General features: G+C 38.8%; 1 protein-coding gene across 1 annotated transcript in view; it reads left to right on the forward strand.

Moving 5' to 3' along the window:
• The window catches only part of SLC9A9 (solute carrier family 9 member A9), a 537,568-nt gene that overhangs the window by 405,728 nt on the left and 104,153 nt on the right, over positions 1-27,687 (forward strand). Inside the window, exon 13 of the mRNA XM_069473135.1 lies at positions 15,519-15,574. Within this exon, the coding sequence (XP_069329236.1) occupies positions 15,519-15,574 (56 nt within the window). The remainder of the gene's footprint in view (positions 1-15,518; positions 15,575-27,687) is intronic.

Below are 27,687 nucleotides of genomic sequence, written 5' to 3' on the forward strand. Positions count from 1 at the left end.
CAACCACAATGAGAATATCATTTAACTCCAGTGAGAATGGCTTTTATCAAAAAGTCTTCCAGTCATTTTTATATGACTGTTTCCATATTTGTACACTTACAAATCATATCAAGTAATTTGAGCACAATAGCATTATAAAAGATGAAAGGATAATAGATATGTTCTTGTAGAAACATGGGATAGTCCAAGTTCTTATTATAAGATACTACATGATAAAGCTTTTCCTGTTCAATGACTAACTGGATGAGAATGCCATATTTCCTTTTGTTCTTAGAATTATATTGCTCACTCATAGATTCTTGAGTTTTAAAAAAATGCATCTAGGATATTGTCATCTGAAGAGTCATGGTCTAATATTTCACTAATACAATCAATTTGACCATTATCCTTAGAATATAGGGTTCTGCTGTCTCTTTGCATTTTTCTTCTCATTTGTCTAATAATTGTGAAATGTATTCCTTTGAAAATTTTATTCTTTTTGCTACAATGGGTGAGAAATTAGAAAATTCTTAATTCACAATTGTGTTCAATGAAAGCTCAAAGTAGACTACAAAGAGAGTATTTCTTTTTTCTTCTGTATTTGTTGGCAGGTAATGCAATAACTTGGGCAACATAATAACAAAACTGAAGGACGATAAAATAATGGTTCATTTCACTATTGTATCTAGGTGATACCATTAGTCTTTTTATTTTCTTATTCATTTTGTCTTTTTTAGCATCACTGCAAATAATGAGTAATGATGAAATAATTTCTAGTATATAAAATAGCAAAATTTTTCAAGATATAAGAAAAATAAGATTGCAAAGGTTTTATCATATATCTTAGATTTCAAAAAAGGTCAAATGGACCTATGTGGTAACCATAAGACAAAATGAGTATTTCATTTTTTAAATTAGTGAATTGTCTCTCTCTTTGTGCTTTGGAAGACTTATAGGAAAGAATTTTAAAAGTCATGAAATATCAATACTGACAAGTAGAACTACTCAATAAACTCAAACACTAAAATTAGGAGTGGATCCTTATAATACACTGAGAGTTAAGAGGTATGAAATATATAGCTAGAATATCAAACAATGATTTCATAGATATTATTGCTTAAGATAAAACTAACCTTGTAAAACATCAATTGAGTGTGACTTCCAAAATGCCTCTGTGAGGAGCTTGGCAGCCTCTCCCCCCAATGAAAAGGCCATTTAACTGATGAAAATTATAAAATATAACCATTTAAAATCTCTGGAAATCGATCTAAAGATATACAGAAAATCCAGAAGCATTTATTTAAGAAAATCTACTCAATTTTAATAAGAACATCAAACTCTATGGCATTTATGCAAAAATATGCTGATATCCCTCCAATTCCCCTTTGCTGTTATAGAGGCACCACCACAGGTGAGCACAGCTGAGAATATAGGGAATTCCCCAGTTTCCAGTCCAGAGCTATGGTTTCACCCTGAGGGGACAGACCACTGTCACATACCATGTGACCAGTAACCATAGAGATCTGGAGTAATACTAACATCTGGGGTAATACTAATCTCAGACAAAATAGACTTATGGCAAAAAAAGTTACTACAGACAAAGAAGAACATTTTATAATAATAAAAGGGTCAATTCCTTTGAAATATATAGCAATTATAAATATATATGTACTTAACAACAAGGCCCCAAGATACATGAAGCAATAACTGGCAAAATGAAAGACAAGTTAATGTAAAGAAAAACAGGCTAGACATGATGGCTCACACCATGTAATCCTAGCACTCTGGGAAGCCAAGGCAGGAGGATCACTTGAGTTCAGGAGTTCAAGACCAGCCTAAGCAAGAGCAAGACCCTGTCTCTACTAAAAATAGGAAAAATTAGCCGAGTGTGGTTATACGCACCTGTAGTCCCAGCTACTCAGGAGGCTGAGACAGGAGGATTGCTTGAGCCCAGGAGTTTGAGGTTGCTGTGAACTATGATCACACCACTGCACTCTAGCCCATGTGACAGAGTGAGAGTCTGTCTCAAAAGAAATAAAAACACTAAATAAGGTGCAAGTGTCCTTCAGTTCTATAAAAAAAATCACAAAGGTGCTAAGTAAATTACTAGAGTTTGAGAAATGTCACATTATACCAAACTACAATTATATTGTTTTCAAATTTGAAGTTCACTCTACATTGTTATTTATTGGCATCTCAATAAGCCTCTTCCACTAATTTCTACGCTTTAATTTTTTCTTCTCATAAAATCCAATTCTCACCAAAGGATAAAAGCTAGTTTATAATTTTCTTCATCTTTATTCATTCATTTAAGGTTGGCAGCAGACCAAATTAAGACAAAACAACTTAAACTTTAAAACTGGTTGAAGTCTTAGTTCTATTACTTACTACCTATGTAACTTCTCCCAGATTAATTAATTTATGTGGGTCTCAGTGTTCTTATCTTTAAAATGATGTGGTAGGAGGAGATCACTTATAGTTCTGAGCCTGGTGTTTTCACCATGAAAATGAGCCGATCACCATCAGGAAAGCCACTAGGATCCAGATTGCTGAATCTGAGCTGGTGAAATCCACGTCACTGCTTCACTAGGGTACAGTATCAGCTTCTAGAAAGACTTCTGAGAACTCTTAATGTCTGTACATAATTCAGTAGTTTAAATTAGAGGACTTAATAAAGCATATTTTGCTTTGGGGTATAATAAGTGGATTCTATTCTAGAACACTCTCATTCCTCCTATTTAGGTTGTACTGTGTCTTGTGGTACGATCCACATTCCTAACATCTGCAGCCGTCAGATGCCACAACTCAGATGTGAAAACCTAAGCCAGCCTAGGGGTGAAGAACAGTTTATGTCAAGTTGGGCGTGAATATTCAGGCATCTTAGAGAAAGAGTTAAAAACAATTCTAACTTTAAGGCTGGCAACAAAATTATGTTTAAGGTTTATTATATTCATGGGAAATTTCAAGTGCCTACAAACTTAACACTTCCAGTTCAAGTGAGACCTTTCTGCAGTTGTATGTTTGCAGATGTGAAGCATCTGTGTCCAGGCAGGAAAACAAGCAGCACATTGAAACTGAGTAATTTAAACGAATTTAACAAGAAACTATTTAGAAAGGTGTGACCTAGTTTAAGAGAACCAACAAGGAATAGTGCGGTACCCCACAACTAGAATCAGTGGAGAGCAGATATCACCCTGTATCCAAAAAGGTAGGAAGAGGGAATTCTCATGCACTAAGTATCTTCCACTTAGAACCAGGGAGTACAGAGAGAGCTGTGTATTAGGAGGCTTTGGTAGAGGGACAAGGACAACCATGGTGACCTGGCAGAAAAGGAGCCTGAGAAATAAATGCCCTGTCTTCACTCTCCTCCCTCCTTCCAATATTATGCCAGTGCTTCCTATTGGCTAAACCATTCAAATCCAAAGGGCAACAGATCCTAGCTGATGCTGTCCACATTGGTCAGCATCCCAGAGCCCAGGACAGTGTGGAGAAGACGAGAGACTGGATGTAGAAGGGAAAATGAAAAAAGTCAGTCCCAAAGATCCAGGGGTAGAGCAGCAGGAATGACTGTGAGGTGGTTATTTCTCCCAAGGTCAGGACAAGGGTGAGACAGACAAGGTGTCTAGGATGCAACATTGAAGGAGGCACTGACTCTCAGGGTCATACAAATGCTCAACACCTACAGGACCCTGACAGACAGGGTGTCTTGTTTGCCTTGGGCTAGCCCTGGCTCTGGTTCCACCCAATGACTTAGCATTACTTGCAATAGAATTAAAAAAGAGAATGAGTTATCTTTTAATCCATAAGTATTTTTATAAAAGATTTCAAAATATCTCTTTTGACTTTTTTCCCAAGGACAGCAAATAATATACTAGTTATACACGAAATGTCCAGAGGCTAGTATGTTTAATGGCCTGGCATTGTTACTGAACCCTTGATTTTGATTATTTTGTGTGGATATGTCATTGATTCCAACTGCACATTTTTTACATCTTAACATTTCTGCAGTCAAGATGTCTTATAATCAATGGTGTCACAAATATAATTAGCATTTTTCTTCTTACATGTACATAAAGTAATAGTATGCCTTATAATTAATGACATGTTAGATTTGATGAAATTCAGTACAAGTACTTTGAAGATATATCTGAGTTCAACACATTTTTCATGTCTACCACAATATCTAGCATATGATATGGTCTTGTTATATCCTCAACCAGTATTTCATGAATGAATGAGTGAGTAAAAGAGAGAATGAATGAAAGCATATACCAGACCTACCTGATATTTATTTTCAGAACTTGATAATGTGGCATTAGGGAAAAATATCAGTTCATATATGATAGTTGTTTAAGCTGTCATAATGTTCTGAAATGAGAGGCTGAAACAGCCTGAATGTTACATTCGCCATGAGCATCCACTTAACTCTCATTATTTCATTTTCTACCAAATTGATGCTAATTCTGTTTCCATGCTATGCATTTTCTGTGGTCTTTGTGATAATCTGAGAACCTGTTTTACAGCAGATTCTTACCACTCCTTTCCTGTTTTCCTTTCTCTTCTACTTCTAGCACAGCTTCTTCCCAATAGCATTTTCATCAATTCTTGATTCACTTTCCTGATTTTGAACCACAGATTCTAAAATCAAAGTCCAGTTTTCAATGTAATTCTAGCAATAACCATGAATTCTTTCACTTTTTAAAATTTAAATATTTAATTTTATTTTGTATACAGGCGTGTGCTTCAGCCCTATGGTTAATAGTAGTTGGTTTGACCAGAGAAAAACATTTTTTTACTGATTTACTTTAATCGTTCTCAGAAAGAAACTAAAATTAGTTTCTTCTCTTTTGATGAGTCATGCAATAGCAGCTTTCTAGCTTACCCTTATCTCTTCCTGTCAATGTCCCTTTTAAAATTAAGATATTTATTCATTTTTAGCAAAAGCCAGGATTGAGCATCATTAAGACTGATATTTCTGACTTAACTCTCTTCTGGGACTAGGGAAGAACACTTTTCATTTAAAAAGTAGACATATATGAGATATATATGTGTATGTGTGTGTACATATCTCTCCCTCACAAATCTGGGTATTAATTGTTAATAGCATCATATTGTCTTACAAAGTGTTAACTACCCCAAAGGAAAATAAGATTTCAGTTGTTAGTTTGTAGAGATTATGGATCACAATTTACTTCTAATTATGGGCTTAAATAATGGTTTTGGCAACCATTATTTATCCCAAAGCTGTTTTAATTTCAATTTTCATGATGTATTAGTGTTGGTGAAGCAATCTTCTTTGGCTGTTTTTTCATGCTTTAAGTCCACGTGGTTAATAGTTCTGTACCGTCTGCGGGATGCTGGTGATGGATCGCCAGAGCAGCAGATTTACTGGCACAAAATTATTAAAGAACCCAGTTGTAAGTGCTTTGGCTAACTTAAAAAATAGGTTATAAATCTTTCTTTTTTTGTTGTTTTTAATTACTAAAATACATGGAGTTACAATGATAACTTCAGATCCTCTTCCCAAATTCCAAATGCTTTATATAATATATGAATATTACTTGGTGCAGATTCTACATATTAGCTGTTACTGTTATAATTTTCTATCTCCAGCTACCTTTTCACCCTCTGTTGCCCTTACTCCCATGCTCTATAGTGTCCTCTGAAGATATCTTTGGTGACCCTAGGCTTTTGTTCTCACCTCTTTTTGTTCTCAGGAATAAGTCTGATTCAATTGCTTGTACCTTGTATGAATACAAGCCAAATATTACCTCTGCTAAGTCCTTGCCTTTTAGGTCTAATCTTCAATGGGGAGTAGAGAACATTATCCCATGCTAAGGAAGTTTAGGCATTAGCAGTTAGAGAGGATCATGATTTGGGGAGGTAGCCTTCTCACAACATCTTGTAGATCACCATCCTTTCTAACAGGTGAAGGCAACTTGGGATGAAGGGTTCAGAAGTGACCGTTGGAATTTTACCTTTCACATGAGATGTGTTGTAGGTAAACATATATCAGCTTTGCAAAGCTTTGTTGTTCTCCTGTAAGGATTCTTCCCGGGACATCTCTCCACATAAATAATTCTGGGTCATCATTTGCTTTGGCTGGGTTAACTTGCTCCAGGATTATTGTATAGAAGAGTTTCATTGTTCTCTAAATGTATGTTCTATGTATTCTCCCCTTGTTCTTAAAGTCTATTCTTGATTTTTATAAATGATTTTCATGGGGAGAATATGCTCCTTGCATCAAGAGAACACATTCCCATCCGGGCACCTTCCCTTCCAGGTTTCCTTCTGAAGCCTGAGCACATCAAAGATCAGCAACATGAAGATCCACTCTGAGCTCTCACTCCAGACCCATGTTGCACACCAAGCATGGTTTCAGTATAGAGCTGGGATTAGGTCACAGTTCCACCAGGAGTTCCTTATAGCTTGGGACAGTGAACAGTGAGGAAAGAAGATGCATTTCTGATATTGTCATGTCATTCTATTGTTTGTCTGTGAGGTAACCACAATGGTTTTCACGTTTTTAGGTTTTCCACTTCTTACTCAGACCCCTGAAGTCTGGGATTTACTTTTCACCCACTTTTGCGTTCACACCAACATATACAGCATGCTCCCATAACTATTTCATATTCAGTAATAAAATATCTCTCTTTTTTTCCCTTATAGCATGTTTAGTCTGACATTGAGAAGATGCCCACCTGGTAACACACTAGAATTTTTAAAAGCTAATCCGGTTGAAAGGATGGCTTTTCTGGGGAGGTGCATTTGGCTCTGATCAATCCCTAATTGCCCAGGCAGGGCACCCAGATTGAAGCCTTAGGGAAGAAAGGCCAGATGCCTTGATAAGCTATTACATCTGTTTTCTCACCAAACGGTGTCAGTGTGCTGGCAGCTTAGGTCAAAAGAAATTAGTCTGCATATTCATTCTCAATCCAGTTTCTAATTGACTCTTATCTGTAGCCTGAAATTAGCTTACAACTTGGCAGAACTAAGCACTCCAAACTCAAGGGAAGTTTTGCCAAACATAAAGTACAGGATGTAGATCTGCATTTGTGTCTGTGACATGTACTTGTTATTGATGTTTATATTTCAAAGAACATAATGTTTCCAGCATACTTATACATTCCCAAATGTATTTCTAAATTGTCAGACATACGTAAACACTGACCGCACAGCTCATCAGCGCAGCCAGAACACACCTACTCTTCTCAGTCTTTTTACGCTCCCAAACCTTCACTGTAAATTAGCCTCCACTAGAGTCAGAAGTCACAAGGAAAAACTAGTTTAAGACCAGGTGAGTAAGAATAGAACATAACTTATTAGGCTGGAGATATTCACAGTTAAATCTTTATTCAGAAGGTCTAAGTAGCAAAGACTACAATATCAACCACCACCACAAGAACAGCAGCTACTGCTTATAAGCGTTTTCCAGGTGCCAGGTCCTGTGCTAAGCCCCTTACATGTATTATCCAACAATAGCCCCATGATATGGTTACTTTTCATATCTTCATTTTGTAAAACAGGCAACTGAGGCACAGCTTTTTGCCTATAATCAAATAAGCGATGGGAGCAGCTAGAGTATCTAACTCCTAATGGTTATGCTACATGCCACCTCTTAGCTCTTACTTAGTATTTTCAGTAAACTGTGTCAGCAAAGAGTTAAAGAAAAGACCCTCTTTTATTCTGATCAGCCTGATAGTGTTTCATGGAATCTCCTCCACCTCCATAATCTCTGGGAGAAAAGCAAATGCCATATGGGCAGCCTCAGAACATCAGGACAGGAATGTCACATGAACCCTTGATCCAGCTGTTTTCAATTTGGTAATAGACAAGTCCCAGGGGTGGAAAAGTGTAAAGAAAAGCATATGGGAGATGAATAGTTGACAATGTGTCCGTGCACTGGTGGAAACCCAGAGGGCAGCTCTGCTCTCAGCAAATCCCCAGCCTTGTATCTCCCTCTCTTGTGGGAGGCTGGCAATCACATCACATACTTCGTGTCCCCAAATTGTAGAACCTCCCTTTGCTCCCTCACCTCATTCATTGGCAGATGCAGATTCGAAGTTGCCACTAAGTACATTTTAACCTTTGTACACTAAAACCAGTCTTTGGGTAGAAGTGTAGAATAATCTACCTGCTCACTGACCAAGGGACTCACTATCACAACATCTCTGATATGATCCATTATCCTTTGCTTGGAAGCATCAAAGAACTAGGGATGTGAGGGGGCTGTTGCTTTTCTTGATACTAAGCTCAACATTGACTGCATTCAGTTAACTCCCACGTGGCATTGTCCCATGTAGCACATATTAATGCAAACTAAATTTTCTGCATTCATTGCCACAGCTTTCATCTAAAAATGTTCACTTCTTTCCAAGATTATGGTAATCTAGTCTCCTGAGCTGCTTTTCCACCAGCCTTTCTATAGCCCTTCTTAAATAAGATGTCTTAAATAAACTGTCTTCAAATACTTAGCTTGCCACACCCTTCTCCAGCTTCCATGAATATTCTCCATTGAGTGATCTTGGCCTTGAAGAGCCCATTATCACTACCTTTCCCTTATTCTAGGACTTCACCTTTCTTCTTCTTCACTCCATGGTCAGCCTATTGTGTACCCCACCCCACAACCCCTCCATGAACACATCTCTAAAATCTGTCTCCTCTTCTTCACCACCATTGTCTTAGTTTAGACCGTAAGGGACTCTGGGCTGGACCATTGCAGTAATCTACTAAATGCCCCCCATACCTCTGGTTTATTAGTATCACAATATATGCCTCCAGTGATCTTTCTAAAACATAGTTCTAATTATTTTCCTTCCTAGTACCTAGAGAAAAACAAAAACAAAATGTTTTCCTAAGCATAGCACTTAAGACCCCTTATAACTTGGCCTCCAGTTACTTCTGGTGTCATCTAAAGCAACTCTGCCTGCCTCAGTGGGCATGACTGTTGCAGTCTAGCCACACAGAGCTATTTATCTCGCCCCAGCCTACTTTGTTCTTTTCAGCTTCTATGCCCTTGCCCATGCTGTGCCTGGTGTGCCCTCCCCTAGTCTCCTTTTCTCTTACCATTAAGGTCATCCTCACTTTTCAACACCCAGCTTCTCTGTGAAACATACCTAATCCCTCCACAGACCATCTTGGTTGGGCTCCTTGTTGGGGTGTTCACATAACCATGTACAAAGGTCACACCATACTGTTTCCAACATCTGTCTTCCAAGATCTGTCAGATTTTGGGTTGTTGATGGTAGGAATCCTATTATTGCCCTTTATATCCTAGCATCTATCATTTGTGGAAAATCCACTCTTGGCTTTAACCTATATTGTATTTACCACTTCATTTAGGGTACATCCACTTCCCCCTAATTTATAATGACCCATGAAGTAGATACATGCTTATCCCCATTTACTGTTGAAAAAGCTGAGATCTAGAGAGGTTAAGTAATTTGTCTCAAAGTTACAAAAGTTGTAAAAGTGAGATTTGAATCCATGCGGCCTGGCTCAGGGCCCAAACTCTCAACTACTGTGCCCCATTGAAATAACAAAATGAACTACGGTGAGTTCTTCCACTTACTTTACTTCATTTTCTTGTTTTCCTAAAGTATTTGAATTATTAATTGTATTAGGTTAAATTTGGTCATACACAAGCTCCAGGAGTATTTATTCAAATGATATGGGGCAGGGGGAGGGGGCAGGAGTAGAATTTGGCCCCGGTGATGTTCTCATGGCTTACACAATAGTCCCCAAACCTCCGCGGGTATCTTTCAGACTCCTCCATTGTCAAGCTGTCTTGATGTGCTCAATATCCACTCACTCTTCCCTTACTGAAAATGTCATTTTTTACACTTTGCCATCAAATACAGTCCTTAGAGGAAATGATTTCTCCTCCCCCACCACCCGGCAGCCCCTGTCAGCAGGGGGCTCAAAGGAATCAAAACTGTACCTAAGACTGTTAGAATTCACACAATGAAACTAAGCCCGAGTAATATTTCACTGCCTTTCCAGAGGTGCTAAGTGATAAGAATCAGGATGGGTTTTGTAGGCTTTAATGGGAAAAGTGAGCCTTTTGTTAGTGACTTACCTTGCCTTCCCTCTAAGAGGAAAAAAAAAACAGCTTTGGAGTATTCTTTTTGGCTATGGTTAAATATGAGAGCATCCCAAGATTTTAATATGTCTAATAAAATTCACCAAAAAATGGAGGTGCAATAGGAAGAGAGGTGCCTTATGGTACACAAGAGATGTGTTTTGCTCCGAAAATGGAGCTGGATGCTCATTGTAAATGAGGAACCCAGAGTGAGATGCAGGAGGGCACAGCTGGGAATATGTGCAAAGCTTGCTCTCATTTCCATTTGAATACTATAGAGGCAGCACTCACTTAAAATTAAAAGGTACATCAAGAATGCAAAACATCATATAAAATTTTAACCAGCCTTTTTAGTTGCTTTATATTCCTTTAGTGGTTCTTTATTTCTCTATATTTTTAGATATTTTCTTGGGCTGTATGGTTGTTCATCCATCCACCCTTGGTTTACCTTTTCTACAGCTGCATGCACCTTTGTAGTTATTTACCTACCCCCAGTCTGATTCATTGTAATACTGCATTCCTGTCTCTCTTTAGTACTAATATTTCCTTCTCACCTTCCTTTGCTTTCTGCTCAGCTCTACCCTCTTCCTTTCTTTCTCTTGCTCTTCAGATCATCTGCTTTTCCTTTTTTGTTGCCTTCTCACCCCCACTACCAATAAATTAAAAATAAATCCCGATCTGGGAAGCTTGGCCCACCCCATAGAAATGATGTTTTACTATTAGCCCAGAAACACCCCCTCCCCCCCACTGTACTGGCCGCACTCTATGCTCAGTCGTGACTGTTGCTATATATTCAAGGTTGCCCAATGCAGACCCAAGGATTAGGAGGCTTTATCTCTGAAATTAATGAGCAACTGAGCTCTGGCCCCACTGATAAAAAGTACTGACAGTAACAAAAATAATAATATTGACAGTAATTGCTAACATTTCTTAAGAGCTTACTATGTAATGTGTCTTAAACTAAACACTTTACAAATATTTTCCCATAGAATCTTCACAACCCTGTGAAGTAGATTCTGTTATTATGCCCGTTATACTGGTGAGGAAACCAAGACAGAGACACAGTGAGTGACACAGGTCACAGAGCAAGTGAGAGGCAGAGCCCCATTTCTCAACCCAGGCAGTCTGAGTCCAGACCACCCTCTTCACAGCTGGAGTTCCCTGACCCTTCAACCGCAGGGTGGTCTTGACGTCTTCAGGTTCCACTAGGGCTGGTATATAATGTAGAGCACTGGCTTGCCCTGCATGATGGAGTATAACCAGACAGGTGAACAAAGGCTAGGCCAGGGTTGCCCCAGACAGAGCAAGGTGATCTCAGGTACCCATAGAAGGGGTTCTACCTGGGAGCAGAGAACAAAGTTAGAGGAATACAGCTACTTCAGTCCAAGTCAGTGAAAACTTTACGTAAAGGAGATCTGAGGCCTAGAAAGAGCATCCTGGTGGATGGGCTGTGGTGGTATTCAGAAGGGAAGGATAGTGCTTGGAAGGTCAGGAAAGGGGGCAGGGTATCACAGGTGCCCAGTGTTGGCCAATATGGCCCCAAACAGCGTGGAGTTTGGAGAGAGGGGCTCAGTCCATGGAGGAGGCATTGGAAGATCAGGGCATGGCCTGAGTTCAGGGATAATACCCAATATTGGGAATTGGGGCTCAGAAACAAGGACAAGTCCAGTCATCAGACCAAAAACACTGTGTCCAGATCAGATGAGCAAAAAGAGTAACTTAACACTGAGGGAGAGGTATTAAATAGCCTTCGATATCACCTAAGGAGGTTGGACGTCATGCTATACACGTGTGATCTCACCTGAGGAGCTGCTATACACACATGTGACACCATAAGCTGGGGTGACACCATGTCCTCTTTCTAACAATCTCTTAAAAACCCATAATATATAAGTGATCTTTTATGCATAAAAGTGAATGGACGCAAGGTTAACCCTAAAATAATGTCACCTTCACACTCTGACTTGCTTTCTTGAATGGGAAAGTAAGAGATACAGAGGCAGCCAGCATGTTTGCATACCCCTGGGGGTGTTGTGTGAAAGTCCCACGCATGTCTATGTCAACTTATAGATCGAGATTTAAAAAGGCAGCAAATTGTCCTCACAGGTAATGGGGGAGTTGGTCTGAGGGTGTGCAGAGGTGAGGCAAAGAGCAACTGTGCGTTACTATAAGCCCTTCTAAAATGTTTGGATTATATTATTTTGTTTCATATATATGCATGTGTATATATATGTGTATATGCATTATAAACCTGAAAAGGGAAAAAAATGCATTAAATTTGACTATCAGGTCATTTGCCCTATAATAAATTAAGGGATGGGGGGGGCGCATAGGGATAATATATTAATGTATTGTCACAGCCAGGAAAATTCAAGGCAATCTAACTGGCAGATACAAGAATTTAAAAAAGAAAACTAATAGTAGCCAGGGACCATTTAATGTGGTCATAAAAAGGTTCATACACCTCTCGGAAATCATTATAATACAGCAAATGTTAGACTTTATGGGGCCAGTGGTGATGCTGAGACTTCCATTTAAGCTTAGAGTATCCCCATCACACTCTGTTTAAGGAGGCAGGGAGCCAAGCAACATATTTTAGCAAGATTTTATCAAAAGTAGCTAATATTACAAGTGAAAGAAGGCATCGTTCTTGTGTGCCTTTCCTTCCCAGCACTTACACTGTAATATGTTTTTTTTATTTTATTCTCATCAAATCCCCCAAACTGTTTGCCCTGTGTGGGCAGGGACCATGCCTGTTTTGTCCACTCTGGCTTCCCCAGGAGGCAAGTGACTTTCACGGAGATTCTCTTTCTTCAAGCTAGTGGAGGTCCTCATGCCGCTCTTGACCTGCCCTGAGATGGGATATGGGAGGAGGTGGGGTCTTGTTCCCAGTCAGGCCTCTGAGATGCTTTTCCCTGGGTCCCACCTCAAACTGAAGACCTTAATCCACTGCCATCTCCTCAGTTCCATCTGGCTGCCTAGAAATGTCTGCCTTGATTGCTGCTGGGAAGGAAAGCTTAAATTTTAGTAGGAAACCTCACACTGCCTAAAACTTTTGGAGTTTCTTACAAAATTTGGTTTCTGTTCTCTTTAGTGTTTTGTAGACAGAGACCTAGAGAAAGGCCCTAAATAGATGCAGGAGTAGGAGTTTCATGACCCTCAGTTCAATTTGCAGCCTACTTGGGTGCCCAGTAGCCCTTGGGGGTGGGGAGGAGAGATCCAGGCTTGTCCAATAATAAAACTTCTTCCCTTTAGGAAGGAAGCTCCCACCAGAGAGCTGAGCTCCACTGAACAGCAGGGAGGGTGGCCGGCCCCACCAGGAAGGGGGGCCCTCTTCACGAGGGCCCCCCTGTCAGACTCAGACCACCCCCTGCCAAGGCCAGGACCTGGACTGGACCCACAAGGAGGTCTTACCTTAACTCCTCTCCTCCCCTCCCCCCTCCCCTCCTCTTCTCTTCCCCTCCCCCATTCTTGAGCTCCTTCCCCCTGGCTCTGCTTTTCTTCCCCCTCCCTGGTCCTCTTCCCTCTCTCTCCCCTTGCCCATCTTGCTCCTCCTCCTCCTTAGATGAAATAGATCAAATAACTTTTTCTCCAAGAATCAAAGGTTAGGGCCCTCCAAAGGCCCTTCCCAATTACCTGAAGGCCAAAAGTTCAGCTTAGGATCAATAGCTATTCATTTGCCGGCTTGGTTAGAGAGATGGGGCTATTCATGACCAGGACAAACACTTAAACAATCAGAGGTATTTTAAACAAGCGGCATCATCACTGTTACTGCTCTCCTTTGACAAATGCAAATTTGCCTGACTAGAAGCTTCTCAGGCTGCCTTGCCTCCCCCAGCCAGAGAGCAGGCTTGGAAGATGATCACAGAAGTGTTTACTAGGGGCCAGAGTTGAAGTCCCTCCCACCGCCCTAGCAGAGGTACATTCTCTGGAGGCAGAGGAAGTTTAAGTTTTAGGGCCCCTTACTTGCTCTGGCCCTTCCAAGACCCTGGGAAGAGTCCCAGCACTGTGTTCCCATGGTCCTGTGTTTTTGTAAGATTTGCAAGAGGAATATATTTTCAACACAGTTGGGTTCAACTGCTGTTTCTTTCCACTACAGCTTCCCCTCCCTCATACTTCTCTGCTGAGTTGGCATTGGAGTGGCTGTGGGCAATTGGGGGGTCCAGCTAAGGGGAAGCTGAATTGGGGATGCATTTAGCTCAGAATGAGTGGGATACCTTTGTGTGGGCCACAGTCACTTCTGTGCATTGTTAAGTCACTGCTGTCCATCCTGGGGTAGGAATGGATTACAGGAGTAACGCACAAGGCTGAATTAAATACAAACGTGTCCTATGGTGCCTGGCATCAGAAGTCTGTGGGTAGTGGAAGAAAAACAAGGTTTGAAATATACTGAGCCAGAAGCGACTCTGTGGAAAATTCTTCCAATCATGAGATGTGTAAAAATGAAGTTTTCATTGATGCCTCAACAAAATGGAAATTCAGGAATATATTTGGAGACAAAACATGTACACTGATAAGAACACTGTGCGTTACTTATGGGAATTGCATAAAATAAAATTTATCAAAAATCTTGCATTTGCAGGACATTACCCTGCAGCAGTACTGCGCACGGCAAGTGTGTCTGCATAAAGAAGCATGTTTTAATGTCTTCCAACTATCAATAATTTTGATCAATCTTGCTAGAGGAAAAGACTACCTTATCTCTCTGTTCTCTCTAATGCAAAGTCATTATCATATAAAGAGAGTGTCAAAGTATGCAGGCAAAAATTCCAGAGGAAAATGTTATTTTAGAGTTGTGTCAGACAGTAATTAAAACATCATGTGTTTTTTTTTTTTACTAGATTTTGAGATGTCTCTTGTATTTGCCAGCTTTAAAAAATTTGTAATTTTTTCTCCTTCTAAAGAGTCACTGTCACTCTCAATTTTGTACTTGTATTTCTGTATTATTTTTCTTAAAGCGACCACCTCCTAAAATTGTATAATCCTCAGACCCCACAACCTGGATCCTCCGTACAGGCAGCCTCCGAGAGCAACTAGACAAAGGTGTGGTTTTCTCTGCCTCGAGGAACCCTGCTCCGGGCTTTCCCAGGGCAGTCGGTCAGGGGGTCCCGCGGGGGCACCAGGTTGCCTTCCCTCCAGGATCCCTGTCTTCTGGGCCAGGAAGGTCTTTTTCCTGATGACTCTGATCCCAGAGTCTTAGGGACCTTGCTCGAGTTGCAAAAGACGGTGTTGAGGAACTGCTGTTAATGCTCAGTTTCTCTAGCTATGCTGAGGCCCAGCTGTACAAGTTCTCATGTAACTCTATTTGAGTTTCTTTTGGTTCAGGGGGAGGTAGGATGGTTTTCTGCCAAATCTTTCTTCAGATTCACATTGTGTTTGGGTCAGATGATCTGACATACAAGACTGTCTCATCCCTTCTGCTGCAGGGCATTTACCAGTTTTCTGTTTTCTTTCACAGAGTTGGTGTGGACCTGGATGAAAATCTGAAGGAGGAGCCCTCTTCACACCAGGCAAGTCAAAGAAGCCAATGCATAGAGTTCAGAGATATGGGATGTTCTGTTTTGTGGGATGTTCCATGCTTATCCAGCATGTACCAAAGGGGTCATTCTAGAGGGAGCTGCCTCTGCTGATAAAACAAATGAGATGACATTAAATACATAGAATTCAGGGTGTTGATGACTTTAGCATGTGAATGCTTAGAACTAGCATATACTCTCCACCTCTCTGTGGAACTTTACAGTGTAGAAGCAAAACCATGATGACTCTTGGAATGAGGCACCCCATGGTTCAAATCCCTCCCCAGCAACTTGCTAGCTAGGTGATCTCAAAGCACAGCCAGTGCATGTTGGACACACAACAATTGGACCTATTTCTCCTGCATGGTTTCTCATTAGTCATGTAAGGATGTACAGAAATACTGAAACTGTCAAAGGATAGCAAAACTGTCCAGATGATCCATTTCTGACTTCATGGAGCAAAATTATCTACACAGACCTGAAAATCCTTTAGGGAAATTTTCAGAACAATGTGCTATTCCCTCAAGCAGGGGAAATGTATTCTCCAAACTCTGCATTTGAACCTGACATCACAATAGAATGTCAATGGCAATTTTGCATTAGCCATTTTAGACTCAGTCCTTAACAAACAAATGTTTGGGAATTTTACACTTTTTGCTGAAATTAGAAGTAGGCAGACGTGATAGGATAATATCATGTGGTGATGCTTAATGAATTGTGTTATGAGCATATTTATATTTGAAGAGGATCTCTCTCTCTTTTAATTTGTGGTTTTTTTCCCTGTAATGCCATCAATGAGGCACAGCCGATTAGGGTGCCTGGGTGTGATGCTGCTTTCTTGGTTTACAGAGATAGAAAGCAGGAAGGAGCCTAGGCTCTGCAGAAAAGCCTGGGAAAATAAGTTGGTTATGATCCTGACTCTCATGTACTTTGAATTTTTTTTGTCACCTGTGTTTCAAGGCCAGGATGTGCCATTTTCACTGGCTTCATTGCCCAGGAAACACACCTACCTGCAGGACTGAGCACAGCAGGGTGGCCAAGGCACTAGGATTAGGGCCAGCCTGGTGACCTTAGAAAGGAGATCAAAGCCCATCTCCTTACACTGGTGGGCTGTAACGAGTCATCTGTAACATTTGGTGGTGGCTGATTTTTAAAAAGCATTTTCATCTTGTATAGGTCAAATAATCCTACCTTCAAGTAAAACTTGTATCTAAATTTTATCCTTCTTGTATACCTTTTTCTTTAAAATAAAAAAAAGAATAATAAATTTCATCAAAGAAAATTCTCTAATTGCCTAATATTCTATAATCACATATAGTTATTGGTAAAACTTTCCACTGGCCTAACTCCTTCTTTTTGTAATTTAAATGTATTTCATTTTATCTCATTCATGTGACACTTTAAAACAAAGTTCACCATTGTTAGTTCAGTACTAACTCTTATCTGAAAATATGACAGCAATAAAAGTTTTTGGGGGGTTTTTTTTAGAGAAATCAGATAGCATAATGTAGAACTGAAAAGTATGTGATATTTGGATCTTAGACAAGTTTTTTATATCTTTGAGTCTAGGTTTCTATCTATAAATTGTGAATGATGATAATGTCTACCTCTCCAGGCTATTATGACAATCAAGAGAAATTATGTTTATGAAAACTACCCAACTTAATTGAGCTAAATTCATCTCATTTATGAAAGATTTGAGGCAGCTTAAACCACCACATATAATAAAATAATAGTAAAATATTTTTTAAAGAATTTTAAAATTCAGTAAAAATGTACTAATAAGAGCAGACAGTCAAAACCAGAGGAGTAAAAAGAATCATGAATAAGCAGGTCATAAGGGCCTATGTGGTTGCTATAGTCAAACCATAAGTAACCTTTCTGGTAGCCAAAGAGGGAACAAAAGGAAGTAACAATCAGTAATATACTAAATTCACATCATTAGAGGGAAAAATCATACCCTCTCCTCAAGCAGTACAAAACTTCACAGATCAGTACATTTTACAAGAAATTTCTCCCTTGGGGCCTCCTATAGAGGACACATAAAGAACTATCTAAATGTTAAGTGACTAGCATTATAATTTACAGTGTTCCCACCAAACTGCTCCTGCCTAAAAATAATTTTAAGTGTCCTCTAATTGTTCTTATTTACAATAATGTTTGACTGTCAAAGTAGTTACATTTCAGAAAGAAGTTTTCTCCATATGTTGGAATAGTTCTTATCTTCAGTGTCAAGTACAAGACACAGTGGACTCTGATGAGAGGTAACAAGCCACAGTGTCCATGTAGCGACCACTCAACCTAGACAGTTTTTTTGGTACTTTCCCAGCCATCTGTCAAGAAACACTCTGCCTTCATTTTGCCTAACACTTCACTTATTATCATCATCTGTTGCTCTGTTGGACTACAGAGAATAACCCTAATTCTTAGGAGGATTATATGTTTTCACTTGATTTGCATTTATTAAACTGCCTTTGCATTAACAAATAGGATAAACTTTGCACTGGTCAACCTTAACAAATAAACAAACAAAAGACCCTGTTCTTACCAAAAGCTAAAAATTTCACAGGTTGTTATGGTCATTACAGATCATATACTCTCAATATCAATAATAAACATACGTAATTATATTTTCAAAAGAATTTCCTCTTTTTCTGTTGTAGAGAATAAAATAATCTCTGGGAACATGAACTTATGACTATGACTAGTAATATCAAGATTTTCCTTTTTGCCTCGTAATTCCTTTAGAATGTGAATGGCACAGAGCTTTAGAGAGCATGTTCCGTATGTAGCTATTAAACTTTGTTCCGTATGTAGCTATTAAACTTTAAATACATACTTTAAATACATACTTTAAATACATACTCCATGCAAATGTGCTACTTTGAGAAATGGAAGATACTGCAATTGTGAATTTTATGTCTCTTAAACTTGGGGGAAAAAAAAAAAACCCGTCAGATAACCTCCCACACAGTAGGAAGTGTTGCTTGTAATTGATTCCTTGTCCTTGGAAGCACACCTTTGCAGAGTAGAGGAAAATCACTGGAGCACCACAGTCGATCTTTTAATAGAGAATTCCTACTACTCAAGAAAGGCTGCCAGTATTGCTTCTCTTTTCCCCTTTTGCCATTTTATCATAATCCTCCCAATATTTGTTGGGCACTAAGTATTGTTCTTAACACTTTCCTAAGCACTTTGTATGTGTTATCTCACTTAATTTTCAAGATAACCCTGAGTGGGTACCATTATTATCCCCATCTTACAAATAAGGAAATTGTATACAGAGAAGTTAAATAACTTGCCCAAGAGCACATTGAAGGCAGAGGCAGAATTTGAGCCCAGACAATTCAGTCCCAGAACGTCCCCTAACCGGATACACATGCATGTGTTCATTCATTCATGCAAGTATTAATAACTATCGGCACCCACCCCTGCCGGGCACTAATCTAGATGTGAGGAGGATTCAGCAGTTACCAGTGCACAGTCTTCTCCTTCACAGATCTTATACTCTAAAGGGGGACACTGATAAGAAAAAGATAAACTACATACTGTAAGTTCAGAGCAGGATCACAATAAATCAAGTAAGAAGTGGAGAACCATGGAGGGGGCTATTGGCTGGTCAGGCAAGGTCTCTCTGAGGAAGTGGCATTTGATCAGAGGCTGAATGATGTGCAGAAGCAAAGCACGTGAGATTGGAAGGGTGGGCGGGGGGTGTGGGGGAAGTATAGTCCAGGCAGAGGCTACAGCAAGGACAAAGGCCCTGGAGTCCCAGAGGATTATGGGGTGCCCCAAGAGCAGCAGGAAGGCCAGTGTGGCTGGAGCCAATTAAGCAAGGTGAGAATGAATGTAGCTGAGATAGGAGAAACAGACAGGCAGGGGCCAGACTGTTGGCCACAGTGGTAAGTTTGATTTTATTCTAATATGATGGGCATGCTTAGAGGTTTGAAGCTTGGAAGTAATAGAATTAGACCTTTTTAAAAAATTTTTTTTCTCCCAATTCCACCCTGCCAAGTGTTACAATGAGACTAATTTTCATCTTTTCTAATGTAATTTAATTTTTTAACACTATGTTTGTCTCTCTATGATCTCTCTTAATGTTAACTTCCAATTTCCTTTGGTTTCCAGTAGTCTCTTCATTGAAATTCTGTTTGTGGTTGTCCTTTTTACTTGTCTATAACCTGAGTGGATCAGTTCTGGTCACTGCAGCTCAAGAAAGTCAGAGCAGAGCTGAGAAAGGTGCAGAGAAGGGCAACTTCAATGACTGAGCAGAGGGACCTGCTTCCAGAGAATGGGGATTAAAAGGATTAGGGCTTCTCCATCAGAAAGACTAGAGCTAAGAAGGGACACAACAAAGTGTCTGTAAAAATATGAAGTATGAACAAAGACTTGTTTGCCAACTCCCAGAAAACAGGTATAGTATAACCTGGGAATTCCTTTGAAACCTGGAAGAGACCACTGGTGAAGAATAAAATATTTGTTCTTCTACACAAGTGATGCTTCTTACTCAGAGTCATCCAGAGTTGCAAGGGTTAGATATATAAGTAGGTTCAGGAGGAAAAGAGATTCATTAGCAGATGCTGGGGTCATCTGGGTCATTAAATAAAATTAATTTTTCATTGTGAATAGCTTCAAATATTTCTAATAAACTTATAGAGAACAGAATAATGAATCCCATATGCCCATCCCCCAAATTTAACGATTGTCCATGTTTTTTCATACTGGCTTCATTCATTGCTCCTATACCATTAAAGCTGGCCTCATAGAATATAAATTCCATAGTACACCCCCAAAAATATTTCAGAAATATAATACTAGGCTCAAAACTTGATCTGACCCAGATGAGGAATTTTCTTGGTCTTATAAGTTGTTACAATGCCATTGTAAATAATGGTACTTTTAGAAAAATAAAATGAATATTTCAAAGCAAATATCTTGGGTTTTCCCTGGGCCAGCATTGACTATATTTTAGTTATACTTAACTTATGGCTTATACATCCAAAAGTATATCCCCTCCCCATTAACTTTTTACTACATAGGACCAAATTCCATATATTTATCTTACCAGTAGATTCTACAATTACATGTTCTAGAAAACAGGATAATAATGAGGTAGAAGACATGGAGGAAGGTGGCAGCTACAATTTAGTGAGCACTTTTTGTGTATTAGGTTATATATGTACATACATACATATATCACATTTAATTTTTACTTCAACCATTTGGGATAACTATTACAACCCCCATTTTACAAATGATGAAATTTGAGTTCAAAGAATTAAATTTTCCCCAAACAACAAACCAGTGATGGGCTGAGCCAGGACTAAAGGCCAAAGCTATTTCATCCTCACCATCCTCTTATACCATACCCTCCATGGGTAATTATCTATAAACATGATCTTCTTTCCTCCCAGTAAGGTAGCCTGTCAGTCAACATTTGAATATATAACTTCCCATTTCTATTGAGAATATCAAGCATATTCCCATTTTAAGACACTAGAGCATATTCCTCACCTTCTACATTGATTATCTCAGTGTGGAATCCTCCTCACCCATACACCCTAAGCTGTGGGTGTCAATGCACTGTCTAGGAAGCCTTTTTCCTACTGCAATATGTGTCACCCTTCACTTATAGTGGAGCAAGATCTACTGCCTCCTGGCAGGAGGGAGCTAACTGCATTATTCTCTGTTTGTTTCTTCCTCCCAGCCAGGGTTGAGTTGCCAACCGATCTAAAGCTTTTCTTCATGCAGATATCTAAAGGAAGAACATTCCAGACAAAACAAAGGCCCTGGAACAGGGCCAGCCTATCTGAGAAATAGCAAGTGTGTAGGTATAGTTAGTGTGAGCCATCAGAACATTATAGGAAAAGAATCAGTCAGAGATATAGGCAGGAGCCAGATTTTATCAGTTATCTATTGCCACATAATGCTAGATAACAAACAGAAAATCTCAGAGACATCAAACAATAAACACTTATTTATCTCACAAGTCTGTGGGGGTCAGCTGCTCTAGAGTGGACTTGTTCATGTATCTATGGTCAGCTATAGGTTGGCTAGGTAACTGCTGGTCTTACCTAGGCTTGCTCACATGTCTGGGGTTAGATAACTACTGGGTGATCTAGGACAGCCTTAATTGGGAAGACTTAGGTGACTGCTGTGCTTCATAGTCTCATCTCATCTGGGGACCAATGGGCTATGCTGAAGATGTCTTTCTCCTGGCAATGATAGAGGACAAGAATGTAAGCAAAAACACGCAGGATTTCTTGAGGCCTCGCCTTAGAACCAATACATTGGTACTGCTGCTACATTCTATTGACAAGAGAAAACTACAAGGCCATCTTAGCAAATAGGTGTGTAAATAGATAACTCCTCTTTTGTCAAAAGAACTGCAAAGTTACATGGAAAAGGCTGTGGATATAGGGATGGAAAAAAATGGGACCTCTAATGCGATTAATCTGCCACATAGATCATTTGGACCAAGGTAGAGTATGGACCTTATAATACTGTGTAAAATTTTAGAGTTTTGAAATGTATTGAGACTTACTTTATGGTTCCAGTTGTTCTATCGTGGTAAACATTCTATATGTACTTGAAAAAATGAGTATTCTTGCAGCTGTTTCAATACTATGCCAAACTATAGAATACACTTGGTCTAGTATCTGATAAGTGTCAATTATATAAGGTGATTTTTCTGGTCTATTTACCAAATACTGATAAAACCTCAAATGTACTTAGGGACTTTCCTCTTTCTCACTTTAGTTCTGTCAGATATTGCTTCATGTATTTCAAAGCTTTTCACTGGATATAGAATTCTGGTTTGATGGTTGTCTTCTTTCAACACTTTGAAAATTGCATTCCATTGTTCTCTGACCTCCATTTTTTCAGATGAAAAGTCAGGAGAAATTTTTTTATTTCCTTCAATATAATATGCTCTGTCTTTTCCTGGTTCCTTTTAAGATTTTTATCTTTGTCTCTGGTTTTTAGACGTTTGATTCTTACATGTCTAGAGTGTTTTTCTTTGAATTTATCCTAATTTGGATTCATTGGGTTTCTTGGATCTCTCAGTTAATATTTTTCATCAAATTTGGGAAATATTCAAGTATTGTTTCTTCAAACATTTTTGTCCTTCATGTTCCCACTGCTCTCTTTCTAACCCTGCAGTCTTATATGTGTTAGGCTACCTTCTATTTTTTTCTCATGTCACTTAGGAAGTATTTTATTCTCTTATTTCTCTATATTCTACCAATTGGATAATTTTTATTGATCTCTTTTAAAGTTCACTGACACTTTCTTCTGTAGCATTCAATCTTCTCTTAAGCCAATATAGTGAATTTTTCATTCTAAATATTATACTTTTTGGTTCCAGAATTTTCATTTTGTTCTTTTTTTATAGTTTACCTTCTTCTTCTGAGAGCTTCATTTGTGTACTCATTGCCTCCATCTTTTTCTTTAAATTCTCTAGCATATTTTTTATAGCAGTTTTAAAGCCTTTGCTTGTTAATTTCAACACCCAAGCCATTTCAAGGTCTGTTTCTATAGGTACTTTCTCCTTTACCTGTAGCTCAAGCTTTCCTATTTCTTTCCATGTCTAGGAGTTGTTATGCTGAACCTTAATAGAAAAACATTGAGTAAAATCTGGATTATTCTATAAAGAGTGTTGGATTTTATTCAGTCAAGCAGTTACTATTTTGTAGGTCCTGGTTTTATTCTTGGTTTGATACATTTTCATTTTGTCCTTAGTTTTAGGGCATAGCCGTTATTCTAGAACATCATCCTTACTCATAAATCATGCTTTTTCTGAGGTCTCAACCAAATAGCTGACTTTTGACTTTGGCTGGGCCACACTACAATGTTTCCTAGCACTTTGTGATCTTTATTTCTCAACTTCAAAACAGCTTCTCTCTGCAGGGCCTTTTGAACCTCACTCTGTGCATGCACAAATCAGTCCTTAGCCAAGGATCTGAGGGAAACATCTACACAGATTTCTAGGTGTCCTCTGTGCCCAGTTCCTTCCTTTTTGGTACACTGCCTTAAATATTTCAGCACTTAAGTGACACTCAAACTTCCTCTTTTGTACACCGTGTTAAAAATGTCAGCATTTCAGCAACACTCAAACACCCATCTTCAATTCAGTGAGACTGTGGTTCTCTGTCTGGACTCTACGTCCTTGCATTTCAATTTGGAAAGGACGTCCAAGCAGAAAGTCAAGGAGAATATAGGGCTCACCTCATTTGTTCCCTTCATTCAAGGATCATAGTCCTTTGCTGCCTATTATCTAATGCCTGAATCCTATCAAATGTTATGATGCCAGTTACTGTATCACAGTCAGCCATTATATATTTTGAAGATGATTTTGAAGTGGTTCTCTAGGGGGACATATTATTTTATTTTTTATTATTTTGTTTTAGACACAAAGAAAATATTAAATAATGGAATCAAAAGTCTAAATGTGAGTTGATTTACTATGATAGTGTTATTAAAATATAGCATGAGCCAGAATCTTCTCATTCCAAGGTGCATTTTCCATTAGAGTTGTGTGTGTGTGTATAAAAGAGTTATAATACTAAATAAATTATGATAAAAATCAGGCATTATTTAAGAATACCATGAGGCAGATACAGTGAAATGATGTGAACTTCCTCCTATCTGTAAATTGGTACATCACTTTTTGTCTTTGTACACAATCTTCAATCTGTAACATGGGCATATTGGACCCAGGATGATTTTTTATATACTTTTAAGAAGAAATATACGTCTTTTATACTACAAACATGTCACATTTTGTGACATTCACATTTTGTGAAAATACTTTGCAAACTGTAAAGAGCTATGCCAATGTAGGCCTCATCTATTTATACTTTTTCACAATTCCTATTTCAGTGCCTTTTACATCTAGAATTTATGATTTCAGTAGTTAGTTGTAGTAATTTTCTATTGCTGTATAAAAAGTTATCCCAAAATTTAGTGGCTTAAGACAAACATTTATTATCTCAAGGTTTCTATGAATCAGGAATCTGAAAGCAACTTATCTGAGTGTTCTGACTCAAGTTGTCTCATGAGGTTGCAGTCAATATGTCAGCTAAAGTTACAGTCACCTGAAGACTTGACTGGGCCTGGAGGATTCACTTCCATGCTGGCAGGAGGCCTCAGTTCCTTTCTAGCTGTTGGTAGGCAGACCCAGTTCCTTTCCACATGGATCTCTCCACAGAGCTGCTTGAGTATCCTTACAACATGGCACCTGACTTTCCTCAGAGCAAGTGGTCCAAGAGAGACAGCAAGGAGGAGGCCACAATGTATTTTTATGACCTAATCTTGGATATGAGACACCATCACTTCTGCTATATTCTATTCATTTGAAATTAGTCACTAAGTATAGCTCGCATCCAATTGGGAGGGAATTTGGGCTCCTCCATCTCTTTTTTTTTTCTTTTTTAACTTCTAAAAGGTTTTTTTTTATTTCAGCATATTATAGGGGTACGAAAGTTTAAGTTACGTATATTGCCCTTGCCCCCATCCCCCGAGTCAGAGCTTCAAACATGTCCATCTCCTAGAGAGTGCGCATCACACTCATTATATATGTATACACCCATCCCCTCCCCCCCTCACATCTGCCCAACACCCAATTAATGTTATTCCTAAATGTGCTTAGGTGATGATCGCTGAAACCAATTTGATGGTGAGTTCATGTGGTGCTTATTTTTCCATCCTTGGGATACTTTGCTTAGTAGAATGGGTTCCAGCTCTATCCAGGAAAATACAAGAGGTACTATATCACCATTATTTCTTATAGCTGAGTAGTATTCCATGGTATACATATACCACATTTTATTAATCCACTTGTGGATTGATGGGCACTTGGGTTGTTTCCACATCTTTGCAATTGTGAATTGTGCTGCTATAAACATTTGAGTGCAGATGTCTTTTTTATAGAATGTCTTTTGTTCTTTTGGGTAGATGCCCAATAATGGGATTGCTGGATCAGATAGTAGGTATACTTGTATCTGTTTAAGTTATCTCCATATTGCTTTCCACAGAGGTTGCACTAGTTTGCAGTCGCACCAGCAGGGTATGAGTGTTCCTGTCTCTCCACATCCACACCAACATTTATTGTTTTGGGACTTTTTGATAAAGGCCATTCTCACTGGAGTTAAGTGATATCTCATTGTGGTTTTGATTTGCATTTCCCTGATGATTAGAGATGTTGACCATTTTTTCATATGTTTGTTAGCCATTCTTCTGTCTTCTTTTGAAAAATTTCTGTTCATGTCCTTTGCCCACTTTTTGATAGGGTTGTTTGATTTTTTCTTGCTGATTTTCCTGAGTTCTAAATAGATTCTGATTATCAGCCCTTTATCAGATGTGTAGCATGCGAAAATTTTTTCCTATTCCGTAGGTTGTCTGTTTGTTCTTGTGACTATTTCTTTGGCTGTGCAGAAGCTTTTTAATTTAATCAGGTCCCATTTATTTATTTTTGTTGTTGCTGTGATTGCCTTTGGGGTCTTCCTCATAAATTCTTTGCCTAGGCCAATGTCTATAAGAGTTTTTCCCACATTTTCTTCTAGACTTCTAATAGTTTTACACCTTAGGTTATCTAAGTCTGTTATCCACCGTGATTTGATTTTTGTGAGAGGTGAAAGGTGTGGGTCTTGTTTCAGTCTTCTGTATGTGGCTGTCCAGTTTTCCCAGCACCATTTATTGAATAAGGAATCTTTTCCCCAGTGTATGTTTTTGTCTGCTTTGTCAAAAATTAGATGGCTATATGAGGATGGTTTTATATCTAGATTCTCAGTTCTGTTCCACTGGTCTGTGTCTCTGTTCTTGTGCCAGTACCAAGCTGATTTAATAACCACAGCCTTGTAGTATAGTTTGAAATCTGGTAAATTAATACCTCCCATTTTATTCTTATTGCCTAAAATTGCTTTTGCTAAATGTGATCTTCTCTGGTTCCATATAAGATGTGAAATTATTTTTTCTGTATCTGTGAAAAATAATGTTGGTAATTTAATAGGGATCACATTGAATCTGTAGATCACTTTGGGTAGCATAGACATTTTAACAATGTTGATTCTTCCGATCCACAAGCATGGTATGGTTTTCCACCTGTTTATATGCTCTGCAGTTTTCTTCCTCAGTGTTTCATAGTTCTCCCTGTAGAGGTCTTTTATCTCCTTAGTTAAATGTATTCCTAGGTACTTTATTTTCTTTGTTGCTATTGTGAAGGGTATTGAGTGTTTGATCTGGTTCTCAGTTTGACTGTTGGCATATATGAATGCCTCTGATTTGTGTGTATTGATTTTGTATCCTGAGACTTTGCTGAATTCATTTATCAATTCCAGGAGTCTCTTGGTTGAATCCTTGGGGTTTTCTAGATATAATATCATATCATCCGCAAAGAGTGAGAGTTTGATCTCTTCTGTCCCCATTTGGACACACTTGATTCTGCTCTCTTGCCTGATTGTTCTCGCAAGAACTTCCAGCACTATGTTGAATAGCAGTGGGGACCATGGGCAACCTTATCTGGTTCCAGTTCTAAGTGGGAATGCTTTCAATTTTTCCCCATTCAGTATGATGTTGGCTGTGGGTTTGTCATATATGGCTTGTATCATTTTTAGGTAGGCCCCATCTATGCCTATTTTGTTACGTGTTCTTATAGAAGGGTGTTGAATTTTGTCAAGTGCTTTTTCTGCGTCTATTGAGAGGATCATATGGTCTTTGGTTTTGCTTCTATTTATGTGGTGAATTACATTTATAGATTTGCATATGTTGAATCCCTGCATCTGTGGGATGAAGCCTACTTGATCGTGATGGATTATTTTCTTCATAGGCACCTGGATTCAATTTGCTACGATTTTATTGAGAATTTTTGCATCTATATTCATAAGGGATATTGGTCTGTAGTTTTCCTTTTTTGTTGTGTCCTTTTCTGGTTTGGGTATCAGGGTTATGTTGACTTCATAAAACGTGTTGGGGAGGATTCTATCTTTCTCGATGTTGTGGAATAACTTCTGTAGGATAGGCACCAGTTCTTTGTAGATGTGATAAAATTTGGGTGTGAAGCCATCTGGTCCTGGGCTTTTCTTTTGGGGGAGGTTTTTTTATTGCTGTTTCGATTTC

The sequence above is a fragment of the Eulemur rufifrons genome, chromosome 7 (genome assembly GCF_041146395.1).
Source record: "Eulemur rufifrons isolate Redbay chromosome 7, OSU_ERuf_1, whole genome shotgun sequence".
NCBI classification, from domain to species: Eukaryota; Metazoa; Chordata; class Mammalia; order Primates; family Lemuridae; genus Eulemur; species Eulemur rufifrons.